We start from the raw sequence: 20,960 nt of genomic DNA on the forward strand, positions 1-20,960 counted from the left end.
GCTGGTTTGGGTATGGTGTGATGTTTTACAGTGTATCTTGTTGCATAGAAACTTTCTAGAGGTTGATGGGTGACCTATTGTCAATTTAACCTGTTCCATGACCAACCTATTCTAATAAGTGAATCTTAGAATTAGGTGCTGAGCTCTCTAACAGCTTTTAAGCACTTCTTCTGTGCCCACTTTTAGCTTCTGAGATTCCCATGAACAATAGCCTTTATCTATTGCACAAACAAGACAAACAAGCATGTGCACATTAACCTACCAGCAGTAACCAAAGAGATGTTATTGTGGACTGGCCAATAGGAGACCTTGTGTGTACCACCAACAATTCCCAAGGTGGAACTGGGAACTGGGGAAAGGACTGAACCAGCAGACCACAACAAATGGGGACTGTAGACTGGGATAAGCTGCTTGTTAAGCCTCAAAGCAAAAGTTTATTCACCCAGTGCCTCACACTGGACCCAGTCCAGCTTAAGCCATACCCAGTCCAACTTCTGCTGATAACCATCAGCAATTCCCAATGTGGAATATGGGTAAGGACTCTAAACAAATGGGAGCTATGACCTGAACCAAGGGCTGTAGACTCATACTCTGGGTGGAACTGTCTGTAAACTACAAGCTGACTTGCCAACTCCTGGACTGGAAAGGCAATTGGGAGTTCAATGCAAAGAAAGCAAAGCTCAGACCAAGAAGAACTTGACCAGGGTCCTTGGAAATGGTGCAAGACAGATAACACAAAGGGTTCACGGGTACCATACCTGTGTTTCTTTTGTTCCCAGCTGTCAGAAGTCTACTTTGGATCCTGATGCTGTCACCAAATCTGTTCAAAACAAATATATTGAATAAATTTTAAAGATCTTATTGGTTTTCTCAATGATTCATGAATAAGACATTATCCCACCTAGATAACAGAAAAGAGCACTAAAGAACTGTACAAAATGAAAGACATTTATAGGCAGAAGAGGGTGGGACAAGACTGCTACTAACAAAGAGGATTATTTCAGGCAAGATATTCTTCCTTTGGGGGATGGCGAGGGTCCATCAGGCAGATTACCTTACTAGTGCTGACCAGGTAATTCTAGATTGACTGCTTTAAGATTCCACTCCTGGGAGAGATTGAAACCATAATTAAGTTAGGTATTAAGTCTCAGTTTGGTGATATGGGCCTAGCACAAGTGACTCTGTTTTGAGCCTATTATCTCTTTCTTAACATAGCAAAGTATTAAAATTTACATGGTTCAAATTTCCTTTATAAAGTGTGCCATATTTTTAACTATTTTTTATTGAAGTATGATTTACAATGTTGTGTTAGTTTCAGGTGTACAACAAAGTGATTCAGTTATATATATATATATATATATATATATATGTATATATATATATATATATATATATATGTATATAAAGGAAAAGACAGTGTGGTCCCTGGAAGCATATATACAGGAATATACAAAAATCTCTGCCAAATGTGCATTTTTAAATAACTCCACAGTAAATAGATATTTATAGAGGTCATGATAAGTAAATTTAATATTTACCCTGTTTCCCTGTGGATGGGGTTCTAGGTGATAGTTAAAGTATTCTTAGGCTCTTCTGCTTTTTCTAAAATTTCCATGAGGATATAGATTTTTTCAAAATTACCATTTAAAATCTACTTTTACTTCTCACTCTCCTACATGTTGTCTATATCACAACTGAGAGGACCTTAAAAATTAAGCCCAGTTTTATGCTTTAATAATACACAGTTGACACACTCTGAAAACATACAAATATATTTTTCATCCTGTTGGTGAATCATGTAGTATCTTTCCCTGAATATAAGTACATATATATGATACTCATTTAATGTATAATATAAAAATATAATATATATTTTTTAAAAACTGAAAATGATGGCAATTACATATTAGAACTGAAATAATGATACTGGTACGAGTTTCATGCATCTTTTTTTTTCTTTTTTTTCTTCTTTTTTAGTGCAAGGGTGTGACTAAAATCTGTCATTACATAATTGCTCTGCCACCTGATCTTACAGAACCAGAAACACAAATTCCAGAATTTATTACCCCTGAAGAGGCGCCATCTAAGGTGCAAGTGGTAAGCAATCTTTTAAAAAGATTTATCATTAATACAAAGCATTTAGTAAAGATTTATAAATATCAATCAAATACTGTGTAACACAGCTATCATTTAGGGGGTTTTTGGTTTCCTTCCAATGTTTTTCAATGTACAATTGACGCTTCAATAGCACTGGAATTAGCCAACCCTCCACACAGTTGAAAATCCACATGTAACTTTACAGTCTTTCCTCTGTATCTGCAGTTCTGCATCCATGGATTCAACCAACCATGGATAGCATAGTACTATAATACATATTTACTGAAAAAAAATGTATATAAGTGGACCTGCACAGTTCAAACCCATGTTGCTCAAGAGTCAACTGCATACAGTATATAAGATGATATAAACACATTTTGCTTTTACATATAGTCATTATATTAATTTTAAGTGACTGCATTATATACCATTCAATTTATAAACCATAATTTATTTAATCATTCAATTATTGTTGGGTTATTTACATTGCCATCAGTTTTCAGGGTTAAAATTAAAATGATATAATGGTCTTTTTATATATAATGTATTTTTAACCATTCAGATAATTTTTTTGAATATATAGCTATGATTCTGATTATGGTGACAGAATGTACAGTTGTTTTCAGATTATCTGTATTGTCAAATTACCTACCAGAAGAATTCTACCAAATTAAACCCTGTATTTTCACCAGTATTGGATTTATGTCTTTTCCTTATTCTTGCTAGAATTGCAAAATCAAACGTTTCTCCTACCATCTCCATTTCTTTATCTTTATTATTAAAATTAATTTTCCTAATTTGAAAGTGACTGTTCATTATTATAAAAGATGGAAAATATAGAAAAATATTTGAATTATTTTAACCATTAACAATATTTGTATATTTTCTTCCAGTTTTTCTTCTATTTATATTTTACCTATATAATTGTGACATATGCACATATATATTATTTGATCATATGAACATATCACAATTTATTTGATCTCTTTTTCATTGTTGACATTCAAATTATTTCAAGTGTTTGCTATATTACTATTATATATACTGTTTGACATACATCTTTGTGCATAAAGGTCTTTTTCAGGCTTAGTAGCTGAGGCATGCAGTTACTGGTCCAAGAGTTATGAACATTTTTAAGTTTCTTATACATACTGAAAATTTTCTTTTCTAAAGGATTGTATCAGTTTACATTTCTATCAGCAGCATACACACAAACCATTGCATTGTGCTTTTACTACTTAAACAGATAAAATTATATAGGTAAAAATAGTCATAACCACAATCCTAGTCATATTTTGTTTCTTTACAATAAAGGTTAAATGTTTTCTATTATATTTATTACTCATTTTTATTTCCTTTTAGCCGAATTGCTTGTTCATAACCTTGTCCACTTAACTATGGGGGTCTTAGTGGTAACTTACATGCATTTTATAATTACTTATATGTATATGTTCCAAATGTATTGTAAAGATTTTCATAATGAATTGACATAGGGAAATTTTAAGTTCAGAAATAAGAAGTGCAGTAAAGCCAGCTTGCATATTTTAAGTGCATTATTTTGGCCCATTCACAATATGATTGCATCTGGCAGAGTATTTAGTGAGTTTCCAGTACTTTTAAAAGGGGGTGTAGTTATGACTTAAATCTTCTTAACGTTCACATTTGCTCCAAGAAAAATGATTTAACATGAATTTTTTAAGGCTATAATTCAAAGTAACCCTTCAAATGTCACACTTGTATTTTCAGAATCATTTTCATCTATTGCTAAGTCTTACTTTATTGTTATCTATGTAAACATAACAAAATCATTAAAACAGTTGCATAGAAAACCTTATATTAGCATAATGAATTAATGAAAAAGAGAGTGTAGAGATTTTTGGTAAAGAATTGCTTGGCTTGAAATACCTAATGACCTCAAAAAATGAAAAGACCTTTAAAATAGGAGTTGTCATTTTATTGTTCACTTGGATCAAGGATGTCAGTAAACTGTAAACAGCATGCCAGAATATGATGCTGATGGTGAAGTACACACAGTAATGATTTAAAATATTGAATAATAATTTGGCGTTCAGTTGTAGAATCAGAAAGAATTTTAACCTTATTATGTAAAATACACAAATTCAAAACATGTTAGGAAATAAACTTCATAAATGAAGAAGCAAATAAGTTGGAGCAACAATAGAAATTAGTATAAGGAATGAATAATTTTCTTGAAATCCCTACTTTGCTACTAATTAACTAGATGTGAACTTGAACGAGTCATATTTCCTCTCTAAACCTCATTTTCTATTCTGTAAAATCCATGATTTGGGTGAATGACAACCGAGATCACTTACATAAATCTAATATGGTTTCACAGGCCCACAATTTTATTTTTCCCTTAGAGGCCTTGCAAAGAAATCATTAACTAGTGCATGTATTCTGCATAGGTATTAAGTAATTCCTAACATGGAAATGGATCGAATATTATTGATTTTCACCAAAATGTTTATTTTGTAGCTATAGCTTCTGATATATTGGGGGCAGAGGGAGGGTGTTAGGAGTTTGAAGGATATGAAATGAAATTCTCCCAACTGACATTGGTGAAGCACACTTAATAGGAGAAGATCCAGGTTTTGAAGAGCCTGAAACTTACACAGTTTGAGAGTCCCTCTTTAAAAATAACACAAAATTAAATATACATTGAAATTTGGAATGAGAAAAAACACCACAAATTATAAATTTAAAATCTGATAAATATACAGATATACAAGTAAAACATAAAATTCTCTCAGTGCCTATGAAGGGGCCTGTACAAGTGAGGGGTCCTAAAAGTTAAGCTTCACTGGCTTCATTGGCTTCATGGTAAATCTGTCTTTGGGATTAGGCCTTTTTTTTTTTGTTTGCATACTTCTCTCTGGCTCCACTCCTTATCTTTAACAGTTCTTCTAACTCCGTGGATACAAGTAACGTGAAAGAAGAAAACAACATTGGAGGTCAAACAGTAAATACTATATAGATATGGCTTTTGTGTCACCAAAGAATATACCAAGCCAGTATGCTTCCCTCCATGTTAGCTACCTGAATTATTCTTCTCCTATTGTTTTCATTTAGATGGCTAAAAAACCTACCTGCAAATGTGGGCTTCTACCAACTAAAAATAGAATAAACAAGCAGTTTTCTATCTAAGACCATTATTTCTTGTCCAGGGAAGTGTACTGGCACATTGGTATCATCTCTTATCAACATCTTGTCACCCTCATCTTTCATCTAAGATGCCTGGCTCCATGTGCTTTTTGTGTACTTGGTGTGTGGATAATTATGATAATTGATTTGATCAAGGATTGTGAAGACCTAAATGTTTTCATTGTTGTAGCCTGTAAATTCTTATACAACCTGAGATTTGTACTATATGCTATGTTTTTTCAATTATAGTTTCCTGTTTTTGACAACCATTTAAAATATAGTCTTTACAACACTGAAATGCTGTGAGTAGTCATTGATACCATAGTTGATTTTGAGATTTACCATGTTTCAGGAAATTGTGACATCTATGCCAACTCTTGGTTATTAGCAACAGCAATCCAAAATAAAAATTAAAGACATAAAATTTAATTGTACCTTTAGAATATAATATACAGCATTCTAATTAATAGATGTGAGTATAAAACATGCCTTATTGAGGAAACTGACCAACAGTAGAAGAAAGCTGCCCATAATGACTAAATAACAAGAAAAATCAGCCTTAATGCTCTACAAAGAGAGAAATTTTAAAAGTAACTGAATTTATCCAAGTCAATGGAAAGTTTAATATTTTTAAACATTTAAAAATCCAATAGACTATGCTATGGGCTTTCTGTTCTAAAATAAATCAATAGTGGAATCATTTCCAAGTGTAAGAAAAGTTAGAATTGCAAAATACATGTTTGTAAGTTGAAACATTGCATGGCTGCAAGGTATTTTCATTATAAAGATGCATCGTCTAAAAGGAATGTTTTGTGTTCCCAAAATGTGTCATTACAGTACATATTGAAAGTCTATCATTTAACTCAAAATTGTGGTTCTGCCCTCTACACTCAGAAACAAAGTTTCAGATTCTGTCTATTCAGTGAACTATGTAACAAAATTGTCCAGCTTAAATGGTTCATCTCTGCTCAGCTGGAGAAGCCTAGAACTACTTGGCTGACATCTTGTTCTATTCAAGTAGCAGGACCCAGGAGATAAAACCAGGAGCTTACAATCAGACACTAGACTTGCTGAGTATTCTAGATGGACATTTCTGCAGTAACATGTTGACCCTGATAGGCTTCCAGCAGTAGCTAATCTGGGTGAGACAGCTGTGCTAAAGTACCCTCATCGGGAAGATGCGCTGCAACGGTTCAGATTTAAAAAGGAAGTATAGATTTGAACCTCACAAAGCACCTGCATGTCTTTTTGCTTTCCTTCTTTCTCCCATTGAATCTCACTTATTTACTTCCACCCTCTTCCTCATTTGCTTCAAGTGCGATATGATCAATTGCTTACCCACTCACAGCTTTCCTCCATGAATATTTGCCCCAGTGCTGTGGGGATTTGGTAGTAAATGCCAGTTCTACAAAAGAAAATTTAAAGGATGTCTATGATCCTCAAAACAAACCCTGGAAGACACAATATCATACATTTTGTTCATCTGAATAAGAAGAGATTATTTAAAATTGAGTATGTCTCATTCATTTTTTAAAAAAATCTGCATATATATAGCCAATATTTATACCACCTCATAGTTTATTTTCACATCCATCATTTCTTTTGAAATCAATCATACCATCATCTCATTTGGTCCTCAAAATGGCTGTGTGATATACAGAACAGGAACTATTTTCATACTCATTTTTAAAATTAAGAAATGGAGGTCCAGATATATTATACCATTCTCTACCCCTGCTTGTCACTACTATCTATCAAGTTCAGTTGGATTGTCAATATCACTTATTTATTTAATCATCTGTGGTCAGCTGTCTTTTCTCAGAAACTAATCTGAAATTTCACAACTTCCAAAAAAGATCCCCTATCCAACTCCAGCCTCCTCTCAATCTCAGCTTGTGAGCACATCACCTCCTTCAGCAAAAATATCTGGCCAATCAGTTATGAACTTCCTAGGAATACCTCCAATAATGGTGGACTTGGGATTTTGTGTCAACCTTTTGGCTGAAAACAACCAGAAAAGCTTGACAAATTTTTAAAATCTTTAAAGTCACTAGAGAACTAACAATCAATGAAAAAAAGTGGGGCCAAGACCTGGAAGAAAAAGAAAACCTAGACTGTAAAGCAATGAAAACCAGAAGAAAATGAAATGCTATTTTCAAAAGGCTATCCCGAAGTGCTGAAAAAAAAACTGCCAAGTTAGAATTCAATTTTTCATAAAAATATTCTTCAAAAATGAAAGTGAAATTAAGACTTTTTGCACAAACAGTGCTTCAGAATTACTTACCACAACTCCCAGCTAAAGGCTGTTCTTCAGCAGAAGAAAAATGAACCTGGATGGAAGCTCAAGGATGCAGGAAGAAATGAAGAGCAACAAAAATGGTAAATATGTATGTAAATATAAATGATTATTGACTGGGTAAAATAATAATAGTTGCAATAATAACAATGTGGAGTTTCAATATATATATAATTTAAACTAATTACAGTAGTAGCGAATAAGGAGGGAGGAGGGGAAATAAAGAATTCTAAGGCCCCTGTACTATCCAAGAAGTGAAAAAGTACTTTGATAAGCCATGGATGTTTGTGGTAACCACTTAATGAATAATAAAATAATTATAACTATCAAACAAGAGAGGGGAAGATGGGAATTAATAGTCCAAAAGAAAGCAAGAAAGGAGAAACAAAGGGAACAAAAAATAGATAGGAAAAGTGGAAATCAATCAAAAGTAAGGTGGTAGATTTAAACTCAAACATATCAGTAATAATATTAAATGTAAACAAACTAAATCCTCCAATTAAAAGAAAAATCATTTACACTAGGTAGAAAAATCCTAACTATAGCCTGCTTACAAAGATATGCCTAAAATATAAAAATACGGATTGTTTGAATGTAAAATGATGGGCAATATATACCATGCAAAAAAAATTACCAAAATAAATTTGGAATATTAGGCTAAGTAGATTTTAAAGCAAAAAAAGCATTACTAGAGATAAAGATGGATGTTTCATAAGATAAAGATTAGTTTCTTCAGAAAGGTAAAACAATTTTAAATTTGTATGCATATAATTATAACATAGCCTCAAAATAAACAAAACAAAGTGTGAACCTCTTCATCTTCCTGCACTTTCACTTTCAAAATGATTCTTATTGATAGGCAACCTTATTTCCTCCCTTTCAGGTGCAGAGGAGGACATGTTTCTCCTTTCTAAGTATGGTCCTTTATCTTCTCATGTCCTACAGCACTTTGTTTCTTTTTATTTTCATTTACTTCTTAATTTACCTTCTCACCTTCTCTTCCACTCAATCTAGTCACACCCAAAACTCTCTCATCTCCTTCAAAGAATAGTCCTTGATTCTGCATCTTCCTTTAGCTATTTCACTGCCTTTCTCCTTAACTGCTAAGCCAAGATTCCTAAAAGGACAGTCTATGTTATGAATCACCTAATCTCCAATGCACTACTCAATCTGCAGAAACCAAACTTCTGCCCTTGTTACTCTACTGAAATTTCAATCCTCTTCTTACTTTATTTATCTGTAACATTTCCCAAAATTGATTGCTGCTTCTTTGAAACTTTCTTTCACTGGCTTTTGTGCCACTATACTCTCTGGATTCTTCTCTCAATTATATGGCCAGTTTCTCAGGGTTTTGATTGGATTCAGTTTTGTTTTGTTTTTTTTTTTAATTCCATAAATTTTACCTTTCCCCTGTACTTTGTCCTGGGAGTTTTTGTTTTTCTTGGCTCCCTCTGCATCAGTGTTTCTCAAGCTATGGTTTTTTTAACTACATACATCAGAATCACTTGGATGTACTTGTTAAAAATGCAGATTCCTGAATTGCATCCCTACACCTTCTGAATCAAATTCTGAAAGGACGGAGTTCAGGAATGTGTAATTTTTAACTAACTCTTAGTAATTCTGATGCAGTTCATTGTTTGAGAATCACTTGCTTTCCTTTTATCTATGGAAATTTCCATGGTTTTTAAACTATTGTTCATACACTGGTAACTTCCAATCTGTATCTCCACCTAGACTTCTCCCCCATGTCTAAGCTCAATTATGATTAAACCTGTTCGTCTGGAGAGAGAAGAAAGAGGGGATTTGGATAAAGTCTATAAATAGTTCTAAACTAGATGAATAATGTGAAATAGGATCATTCAAACTGTGAAGAGTACTGCAGTAGGACTCATTAAACTTAGGTTGTACTCTTGGTTCTATAAATTACTACCTATGTGACCTTTGCTAGTTAAACTGAAATCCACACAAGTCCAAATCCTCATTTGTAAAAAGAAAGAGGTTGTGTTAGATAAACTTTAAGCCATGTAACATCAGACAAGTTATTTAACTGTTCTTAGTTTCCTTACATGTATAAGGGAGTTAATGATATCTAATAAAGCTATTGTAAGGATAAAATAAAGTATGTTTAGCATAAAGGAAGTGTTTAATGAAACTGAGAGATAGTACTATTAGTTATTATAAAAAGCATCCTAGTAAACATTTTAATGCTTTATCTCTTAGTAGACTATTGCTTAAAGTACATTTGAACAAATTATTTATCTTCTTACTGTCCCATCAAAAACTAGGAATATAAATGAAATTATATGAGATCCTATTTTCAAAATTGATTTTTAAATGTACAAATATTCTAGAGGAATAATTATGCTTTCTGAAGAAAAGGTAGTTAAATTTGATTTGACTGCCTTTGAAATAGGAATTTACTGTAAATCTATAAATATTTAAAGTAGATATACAGGCATCATGAGCTTGTACAGAAATTTTTTAAATTGTGAGATGGAATTAAAAAGAAAGAAATAGTTTGCCTCAAATTAGTGTTTTCCAGAGAAGGAATAGAACAACTTTTTCACTCATTGACTAATACATTAATTTTTTCAGTAATTCTGTTTTGAATATCTACTATGCGCCAGGCACTCTGTTTTGTAATAGGAATATGCCCTATTGCTCAAGGACTTCCTAGTCTTTAACAAAAGATTCTGAAATTAAAAATTGTTATTTTAGCCAGGAAAAACAAAGACAGTCTTTAATATCTTGATCATGGAGCTATTCTAAATGAATCTCTCAGGGACATCTTTTGGATGGTAAACATCATAACAGGCAATAAAAGTATTATTTTGAAGATAGATGACCCAAATGAGTACCCAATATTTCATCTTAAAAAGTGGGCAATTAGTAGTAGTTTGTAGAATACAACATTCTATGTAGTTCTAATATTTTATCTGACTTTTAATGCTGTGGTAGGGCCACTGTTTGTCCAGCATTAGTAAATGTTTGCCAACAACAGCCAAGAAATTTCAGTAAATCACAATAATGAAGTTATTTTTTAATTATTCTAAGATAATTTTTAGACAAATGCTTCTAGTTCTTAGTAAAAACACTTAAGTAGTTGATTCTAAAACAGTTACTTTTGTCAGATAATTTTATTTCAAATGAAATGAACAGATGCCTTAATAATCCTAAGCCATCTTAAACTAGGGGTTGTGAACAGGAGCTTTCTTCCAGGTACAAGAGAGAAAGCTGATTTTACTTATTGTGGACAATAGCGAGCTAGAAGAAATCACATTGTTTTCTCAGAATTAACAGTGAAAACTTTTATTGATTTCATGTGGGTGACTTCCCAATTACCTCTGGATTAAAAAAACAAACAAACAAGCAAACAAAACAGAAGGATATTTTGCCATTTGCAAACCTTCGTTCACTTTTTTTTTTAACCTCAAAAATCAGAATTGTGTAACTGGCATAAACATTTCCATTTCATCAAAAACAACAAAATACCTAGAAATAAGCTTAACCAAGGAGGTTACCTATACTCCAAAAACTGAAATGACACAAAGAAATGGAAAGATTTCTTGTGCTCTTGAATTGGAAGAATTAACACTATCAAAATGTCCACACTACCCACAGCAATCCACAGATCCAATGCAACCCTGGTCAAAATACTCACGACATTCCTCACAGAACTAGAACAATTCCAAAATTTATAAGGAACCACAAAAGACCCCGAACAGCCAAAGCAATCTTTTGTAGGTCTTTTTTTCCCCCTCTTTCTTCATTTTGTTCTCTTTTCTTATGGTTTGATGACTAGAGAAGGTCCTTTAACATTTGTTGTAAGGCTGGCTTGGTGGTGCTGAAATCTTTTAGATTTTGTTTATCTGTGAAGTGTCTGATATCTCCCTCAAATCTAAATGAGAGCCTTGCTGGATAGAGTATTTTTGGCTGTAAATTTTCTCCTTTCATCACTTGAGATATGCTGTACCACTCCTTTCTGGCCTGTAGAGTTTCTGCTGAAAAATCAACTGATAACCTACGTTCCCAGAAGTGGAATACACTGGGTCATATAATAATTCTATTTTTGATTTTTTTGTGTGAAACTACCATACTGTTTTCCATAGCAGCTGCATCATTTTACATTTCCATCAATAGGGCACAAGGGGGTCTTTATGTTATTGATACAAACTTTTATGTACATCTATTTGATTTTTAAGTATTATAATTTTTATGAATTAAGCTAATTCATATAAATCCTAATTCATTGTATATTACATTTACTTGAATTAAACCTTGTGTTGATTTTAAAATATACTGTATATCTATACTGAAAATTAATTTTTAGAAATATGGCATCTAAAAATCCAAGTGGTACAATGTTTAGGAAAAGAACAAAGAATGCAAGCAGAAATGGATTAAAAGTATGCTTTTGTTAAGAGCTACAAGTTTGGCTAGAAAACAGCATTTCAACCATTGAAAAATAATCAAGTATTTAGTATCAGTGTTATTAGAATAGAACACTCATTAAATTCAGAGTTAACTAAGAAGTTTTTTTGAAATATAAAGAAAAAACCCAAAGAAAAGGATATGTTAGGCACTTCAGAAACTGGTAAACAAGAGTGTGAGTAAGAAAGTGAGAAAATGCCATTTGTAATAAATGTTGGTTGTGCTCCATTGTGTCCCCAATTTACAATAAAAGAAAAATGATTTTGTAGAAAGGAAAAATAAAACATACACATGGATAAATGCAATTTTTCTGTTTCTTCATGAATTTAAAACAAAGGTTGAGAAGTTTCGTCTTCTTTTTTCTTTTTCTGCATAAGTAGAAATCCAATAGAATGTTTTTTTAATATCATCCACTACTAATTTTTCCCCTAAAACCTATTTTTCCCTAGGGTTTTGGGTCAAATGAAAAATGACAGAAAGCATGAATAACCCATGCTATCAAGAAGTTTTTTACAAATTATGTAATGGCCAGTCACTTCAGATGGCATTCCAAAGTAAATGAACTTTTAATTTTAATTTTAATCATATGCTAGATTTATAACTTTAATTATACATTCCCAGCACACTATGTTGTTGTTATGGAGCCCATCATACCAGCCAACATTCATTTATGTAAAATATTTTCTCTTAGAATTTACCAACATATTAAGTATTCTTATAATTTTGAGGCAACCTGCATATATCAATTTTCAGCTTTGAAGCAATAGAAGTGTTTCATGTAATACTATGGAGGATGCTAATGGACTGGGCTAGGTTACTATAGTAATTATTGGAAAAAATAAATCACAAGATTTATTATTGGCAACACAGTTTATGTTTAAATTATTTTAGGCTTCACTTTTGCTGTGTATACTCGAAATTTTCAGAACAAATCTTTGTCAGTGCAAGGGTTTTAACTTACATACATGTAAATGTTTACTGGCAATACCAGTGATTCCAAGGATAATGATAATATAAATGTTTTCTTGAAATACTATTTAAAATAAAAAACTTGGAAATCAGGTCCCATATCCACCACATTTAACAACTGTGAAGACTGATTTTATTTAGTAACTATTGCAATAATAATAAATGCTGATAGTGTGCTAATGAATAGACACTGAAGAACATTAAGAGGGTTTGGTCCAGGTGACTAGGCCATCTGGGTTTGCTAATCGGTACTTGGCCAGAGGAGAAACAAACTCATATCTTTACTACAGAAAGTAGTGGTGCAAGTTAGAGAAAGGTTCTCACTGAAGTTAGGCCCTTTTCCTTCTACAGGGACTTGAAGTGAAATCTATTGCCTTGAATCTTTGCATTTCAAGGATATGGCTCCCAGTCCTTGAGAATAGAGTTCTGGGTAATAGAAATAATTACATCTCAAAGGATAGAGAAAAGATTTATAATTGCAACCTTTTTAAAGTAACTTTTCTAATAGGGGGTTCAGGGGCCTACCAGCCTATCACCAGGCTTTGACTAAAACAAAATTCTCCTGGCGGTGTTGAGCTTTTCAGGCAGGAATTTTAAGGGACATGGGGTCACACTAAGGACGTGGCCTTAAGCTGTTAGAAGTCATGCTAAGTTTGTTCAAGTCTCAGCATAGGGGTTGGATGAAGTTGTTTTGTGCCCAGTGTTTTTAGCATTTCTCAATGGTAACTTTCCATTTATCATTGAAGGTGCTACAGTTTAGAGCTCTAACAAGAGAATTTTTCTATTTTTGTTAAGTATCACTCACTTCTGCAATAGGAACAGGAAGTTTACTATTAATAGATTAAAACTTCTTTTTGTTTGTTTTGTTCTTCTTAGAGTTTTGTTTGATAACTTAAAAATACACAGCTAGGTCTTCTTGTAGTGGAGATCCATAATCAACAAGACTCACATACATATTGTCCATTATTGATTAGTTGAGCATGAAGGTGGAGAACAGCAACAAACATTTAAGCTGTGTTCATGTGGCACAAAATAACTATTTTGGCAGAGTTTGGGTCTAAATCAATAGATTGTTTTGGTATTATTTGGGACCAATAATTCAGTCATAATATTTCAGGAGATATCTTATAGAATTCAAATATTTGTATAGTCCTGACATAGGAAAAATATTATGTGATGGTAAAGCAAGAAAATGTATCCAGTCTTTGATCTTCCAAGCAGAAGACTGTATTTCAGATCTTTATTCTCTTTTTAAATCAGAGGTCATCTTACCTTTGCCCTATTCACAGATAATATAATAATGAATGCTAAACCTTTGGCTAAATATATTTTTTTTCTATAAAGGGTTTTTAATGTGTTGTTTTATCCTGAAAAAGAAGGTATATATGGCTTGGAATTTTATTCTCTGTGTTAGCCAAAGGGAAAGAATGTTGGCAATCTATAAAAGGATTTGACATCACACCATACAAACAGTAGATTGACTTGCTTATATTCAGAGCTATGGAAAAAAGGGTAACATAAGAACAATAAAACTTTCAACCTGTCTATATTGGCAATGGCAGATTAGATAGCGTTTGAAAATTCTGGCCAATCTCCTTGATGAGCCCATGTGACTTTCTGGAAAACCTATTTGCAAATTTCTCTGACTCCTTTTTAGATATTATTATGATCTTCAAGGTTAATCAGTGTCCTAACTGGGAAAACTCAGTTCTCAAATGTCAAATTAAATAATCTACATGTATATTGTTCAATAACTTAAGAATTTTTCACAACTATCAGACTGTTAATGTGGCTGTTTGAATTTCATTCTTTACTGCTATTTAACTTGAGAATCTAATTATTTAAATTGTCCTCCATTCTGACAATGAGTTTATTAGGAGAGACCAAATTTGTGTTTTTCTTTGGGATCAAACAAGAAGAAGGCATATTAGAATATTATTTTGGATTTTACATATGAATGCTCACTGGAGATGATCTTTTAAAACACTTTTGACCCTCTGGCTGTAGTAGTTGCGATTATACCAATATCGAATAAATAAAAATCGTAAAAAACACTATTTCTATTTATATGCATGAGCCATTTTATCATACAAAGGCTGTTTCTCCTTGATACAAATCACAGATCTAGCATTAATTCATTTAGTTTCTGAAAAAGGGTTAGTCCTAATTCAAAGTGAATTTGGAAGTGATAGGTGGCTTAACTTACTAATAAAGAAAATACAGTTAGATAACTAACAGTCCTAGAATAGGAGTAGAATGTAATAAAAAGCCTGTAATATTTTTACTGGTTTAAATATTAACTAAGCCCCTTATCATGTATAATGATAAAATCATACTTACTATATATGATAATGGTTTCCCTGTTAAAAGCTATTTTTCTAGCTTTACCACCAATTCTATTTGTTTCAATTATTTCCTATTATAACTTAGACCTTCTAAAATAAGTATCCTCATTTTGCCTGTTACACATAAAAGATGCAACTAATTTTCTTTGGTGATAGACAAAACAATAATGAGAATCCTTACCAAAAGCAATATGTCTTTAATGTTTCATAGTTGACAGGAATGTGTTAGAGTCTGTGTAACAACACCATAGCAATTAGCTATCTTGTTAGCTTCTTAGAGCTGTATGATATTAAGCAACCATTAAATAAACAATTGTTATATGTACTTGGTTTAGATATTAGCCTAACTGTGAGATTACTTTTCTTTTTTTAACATTTTTATTGAGTTATAGTCATTTTACAATGTTGTGTCAAATTCCAGTGTAGAGCACAATTTTTCAGTTATACCTGAGCAGACATATATTCATTGTCACATTTTTTTTTGCTGTGAGCTACCACAAGATCTTGTATATATTTCCCTGTGCTATACAGTATAATCTTCTTTATCTATTCTGCATATGCAAGTCAGTATCTACAAATTTTGAAATCCCAGTCTGTCCCTTCCCGTCCACCACCCCCTTGGCAACCACAAGTTTGTATTCTATGTCTATGAGTCTGTTTCTGTTTTGTATTTATGTTCATTTTTTTTTGTTTTAGATTCCACATATGAGCAATCTCATATGGTATTTTTCTTTCTCTTTCTGGCTTACTTCATTTAGAATGACATTCTCCAGGAGCATCCATGTTGCTGCAAATGGCGTTATGTTGTCGTTTTTATGGCTGAGTAGTATTCCATTGTATAAATATACCACCTCTTCTTTATCCAGTCATCTGTTGATGGACATTTAGGCTGTTTCCATGTTTTGGCTATTGTAAATAGTGCTTCTATGAACATTGGGGTGCAGGTGTCTTTTTTAAGTAGGCTTCCTTCTGGATACATGCCCAGGAGTGGGATTCCTGGGTCATATGGTAAGTCTATTCCTAGTCTTTTGAGGAGTCTCCATACTGTTTTCCACAGTGGCTGCACCAAACTGCATTCCCACCAGCAGTGTAGAAGGGTTCCCTTTTCTCCACAGCCTCTCCAGAACTTGTCATTTGTGGACTTTTGAATGATAGCCATTCTGACTAGTGTGAGGTGATACCTCATTGTAGTTTTTATTTGCATTTCTCTGATAACTAGTGATATTGAGCATTTTTTCATGTGCCTATTGCTCAATATATTTTCTTACTTCAAGGAAAAGTGAATGATGAGTATATTCCTGCTCAAAATAAATAGTGTTTATCAGTATTTCCTCTAAACTCATGAAACTCATTCTCTAGATGCTTATGAATAACATTATGATTTGGTGGAAGAATTTCCTTTAAAAGCTAGCAACATTTATAACAGTGCTTAATTTAAGTAGATTGAGTTTCCACATTTTCATAGCCAGAGAATCACAAAAACAAACCCATCACTTCTGTACATGTCTAAATATATTTTTAGAAGTGGGTAGGATTGTGAATTTCTGATGCAGGACCTTTTTATAAACCGATTAGAATAGCATCTTATTGCCTTCCCTGTTGTTCTTTCCCCATGTGTTTTTCTTATGTTATGCGTTATTCATATAATTCATATATTGTTAGATTCTCCCTTTCCTACAGTGATAAAAGTGACTTCTCTTGGCCAAAAAAAAGACACTGAGACATGATTTATATATCAATAGAACAATAAATTACATAGATAATTTAAAATAGATGTTGGATCATTGTGGTCTCTACAATATACAACCCAGAGCTGGGGAGACCATGGGATCTAGAAAACTACATTTCAGCTTTTTGCATTCAGTTTTTAAAGTATTTTAGTTCCAACAAGAAATTGAAATAATAGTAACAATCACAATAATAATTCTAGCACTCATACTCCATACTATGTTCCTAGCACTATTCTAAGTGCAGTACATATATTAACAACTTTAAGTATATTCAAAGGATCTATGAAATAGGAACTTTTATTATCCTAATTTTACTGATGAGAAAAGTGAAGAATGTTTAAATACCTTGCCCCAAACAGCAATTTGGTATCAAATTTAAAATCACCTTTTAAAAAAATAAAAAATAAAAATAAGTAAAATAAAGTCACCTTTTAGGATAAAACAATGCCATTGCATCATGCTGTTTACCAAGATCCTTCCATTAAGGTATGGCATATTTGTCCTCCAAACTTCCCTGTCCAAAATAAAAATCTTTGCAATAAATTCTAATTGAGATGGCTCAGAGGATCTATTATTGTGTTCTTTATAGTTGAACATAAATAGTTAATATTTAAATAAGGTCTCCTGGGTTTCTACAAAAGAGTACCCCTCGTCCCAAAGTGCAGCTTTCTTTATCACAATTTCAGTGCTTTATAAAACTCATACTAAATCAAATTAATTGAGTGTTTCTAATGAAAAACTGCATAAAACATTTTCATTATCACTTTCATTCTTAAGAAATTTCCAGGAGAAGATTTGTGTTTTAATATAGTTATTCATAAAGACTCATAAAAGGGAACATGTGTTTTTTACTGGCTCTGAAAATGTTTTACTTAATTTCTATTTTATTTTACTTTACACAGTATATTCAATCATGAATTCTTACAAGTTGCTGAAATTCCAAAAAGCTTAATCCAGAGTAAGTGTTTTTTCAATCCCATTGTACAAACATATTTTCCTTATGTATACATTGCAATATTGAAAGGAGCTTGTTTGTGTAGAACTAACCATGCATATATACTAATTAATTCTCCTGTTCTTTCTTCAAGGGATTGGTAAAGAAAAAATTATTCATGACACTTGTTAAAGTTGTAAGGCAAACTTTATTCAGGAATGCTGCAATTGGTATAGTAACTACTGCAATGGGCTTTCAACTCCAAATATGAGGAAAAGTGGGAATTTATAGCCAAGGAGCAGAGTGGATGGAAAATTAAGAGGGCAAGGGGATAATTCTTGCTAAACTGACCTAACAGGATTCTTACTGAAGCATTTTACAGACATTACCCAGGGGATGATGGGGGTTGAGAAGGGTTATTAGGTATCAAAGGTGACAGGTATCAATGGTAGGGTTTTCTGGCTAAACGGACTTCACTGGATTCTTGCTAAAATTGGATCTTAAGGACACGCTGAAAGATGGGACCTAATCTAAAAATGGATCAGAGAATCCTGATTAGAGTTTGGTCAAGGAGAGAGTTTTTGTCAAAATATACCAAACCAGCATGTGACAGGATGCATTCAGTCAATCAGTGTGTAGGAGTTCTCCTAGGGTATGTTTTCATGTACAGTTGACTATTCTGCTACATTACATATATTGTCTTTGTGGATTTAATGTAGGGATTCTGCTTTTCCTCCTTTTAACTTCTCTTAAGTTAACTTTTATCATATTTGTTTAAGAAACCTAAGGACAAGAAACAGACAGGATAATTCATAATTTTAAAAAAAATTCTTATCAGCAATGATTTTCAAATAAATATTTCTCAAAAATCACATTTTCTAATTTGAATACAAAGCCTGTCATGTGTTTGTGTGTCTTAAATTAATTTAATCAATATAGACTTCCCTTTAACGATGTTTGTAATTCAGCCAAAGAACTGAATTGAATCTTAACCTTCTTTGGCTGTTCTGAGGAGATGGCATTACAAACGTGTTTGAGATCTATAAGTCAGGTGTTGATATTATCACTGCTGCCATCATCTGTCTTCATACATTTTAGTATTTTATATTCATAAACTTCTTTGACATTTATTAGTTTATGTAATCATGTAACTAATTATTACATCAACTCTGTAAGGAAGGTAGAGGAGGTGTTTTGGTCTTTTTTTGTAGATGAAGAAGTTGAGGCTCAGATTTGTTCAAAGTGACTCAACCAGCAAATATATATATATATAACTTATATATTCATATACATATATCAATATCTAAACATTATATAATATATAACAATATGCTTTTTAAATTTATAATATATTTATTCTGTTTACAATTATCTTATAATTATCTTGTAATTATATTATACTTAATATAAATTATATAATTATATAACAAAATATTTTATTAAACTTTCAAAATAAGTAATTATAATTTAAACACTAAATTTTATTAAATAATTAAATATAATAAACCATCATATGCTAATCTATCTACTTAAAACAACACAAAGTTCAAATTCAAATAAGATTGATCTGAATAGATGGTTTTATAAAAGACGTCTAATGCATTCTCCATAGTGTTATGCTAAACATTTATTATATAGAGAATTATAAAAGCAACTTTGGAAAAATAAATGCATTACAAAAAAATCTATGGATCTTTCCCACTTTTGTACAATCAATAATTTCTTGAAATTAGTTAATGTATTGATGGGGTACTTGGCTAAATATTTTTAGTTATAGTATTTCCTGTTATGGGAAATGACGTGCTCTTTATTTAACAAAGCTATTTCTGTTTAAATGCTTTTTTTCATTTTTGTTATCTATTAAATATTATAGCTAAATACACTTTCATACTTAAGTGAATTCAGATCTCTCACACTTGAAAGGCTTTAGTACATAGTTAATATGGTATAAGGGTGGCAGAAAAAAGGAAGAAATGGTGATTTTAATTTTTTGCACATTTCCCTGATTACACACTATCTCAAATTCAGAATATGCAAATTTCAGTTAGAATTGGATACACAAATTATTATTTAAGACGTTAATCATATTAATTTATTTACTTGGTATTTTATGTAAAATTGTTTAGAAGAAATATTGGACTTTGAGCCCCGTCCCTTCCTTTGGCAGCTAATTTATTTTATGGGTGTTTGAAACTTAATTTGCTTAATTTATATATCTTTCCCAATTTTGGAGTAAGGGGTAAATAAAGTTGGTCTCTGCATGCTCTTTGGAAAATCCTGACAAAATTTTTTTTCCAGTTATTTTATAACAAAGCAAAGGTGATAGTCCTTTTTGGCTTTGATGGAATTGATTTCTAATTTTTTTCCAGGATTGAAATCCAATTACACCTCCATGGTAGATATACAGAATTACATAAAATTAGAAATCTCTTAGAATGCATTACCACCCCAGTATTTCCCCACCTATTCCCTCATTTGATCATCACTACAACAGGATGTAATCATCTGAGCCAGAAGTATTACTTCATTTATAAATGTGCCAACTAGCAATAATTAGACCTAATATTTGATAAACACAATACACACTTCATATACATTACACCATTTCATCCTTACAATGACTGAGTGAAATGTAAATACCATTAAAGAAACTGAAATTTATAATGGTTGTATTTGTCCCTTAGGGCTACCATAACAAATTGCCATAAAATAAAAAGTTTAAAACAATAGAAATTTATTCTCTCACAGTTCTAGAAGCTAGTAGTCCAAAATCAACATGTTGGCAAGGTTATGCTCCTTCTTGTCGGAGCCAGCCGACAATCGATCAGGTCCAGAAATCTGTGCTGCAGGACTGAGAAAAGAAAGACAAGACTAAAAGGAAGACAAGACTAAAAGCTGGGGGAGAGGGTCTCACTCTAGCCCGCAAGACGCTAGGTCAAGAGTGGACCTCGTGTTTATTTCCAGCAGTTAATTTATATGCTTTTAACCCATAG

General features: G+C 32.2%; 1 protein-coding gene across 1 annotated transcript in view; it reads left to right on the plus strand.

Annotated features, from left to right (window-relative positions):
• Positions 1-20,960, plus strand: part of LOC116277404 (uncharacterized) — a 338,567-nt gene that overhangs the window by 254,118 nt on the left and 63,489 nt on the right. The window contains exon 8 of the mRNA XM_072955917.1: positions 1,978-2,097. Coding sequence (XP_072812018.1) covers positions 1,978-2,097 — 120 coding nt within the window. The remainder of the gene's footprint in view (positions 1-1,977; positions 2,098-20,960) is intronic.

The sequence above is a fragment of the Vicugna pacos genome, chromosome X, assembly GCF_048564905.1.
Source record: "Vicugna pacos chromosome X, VicPac4, whole genome shotgun sequence".
Lineage (NCBI taxonomy): Eukaryota > Metazoa > Chordata > Mammalia > Artiodactyla > Camelidae > Vicugna > Vicugna pacos.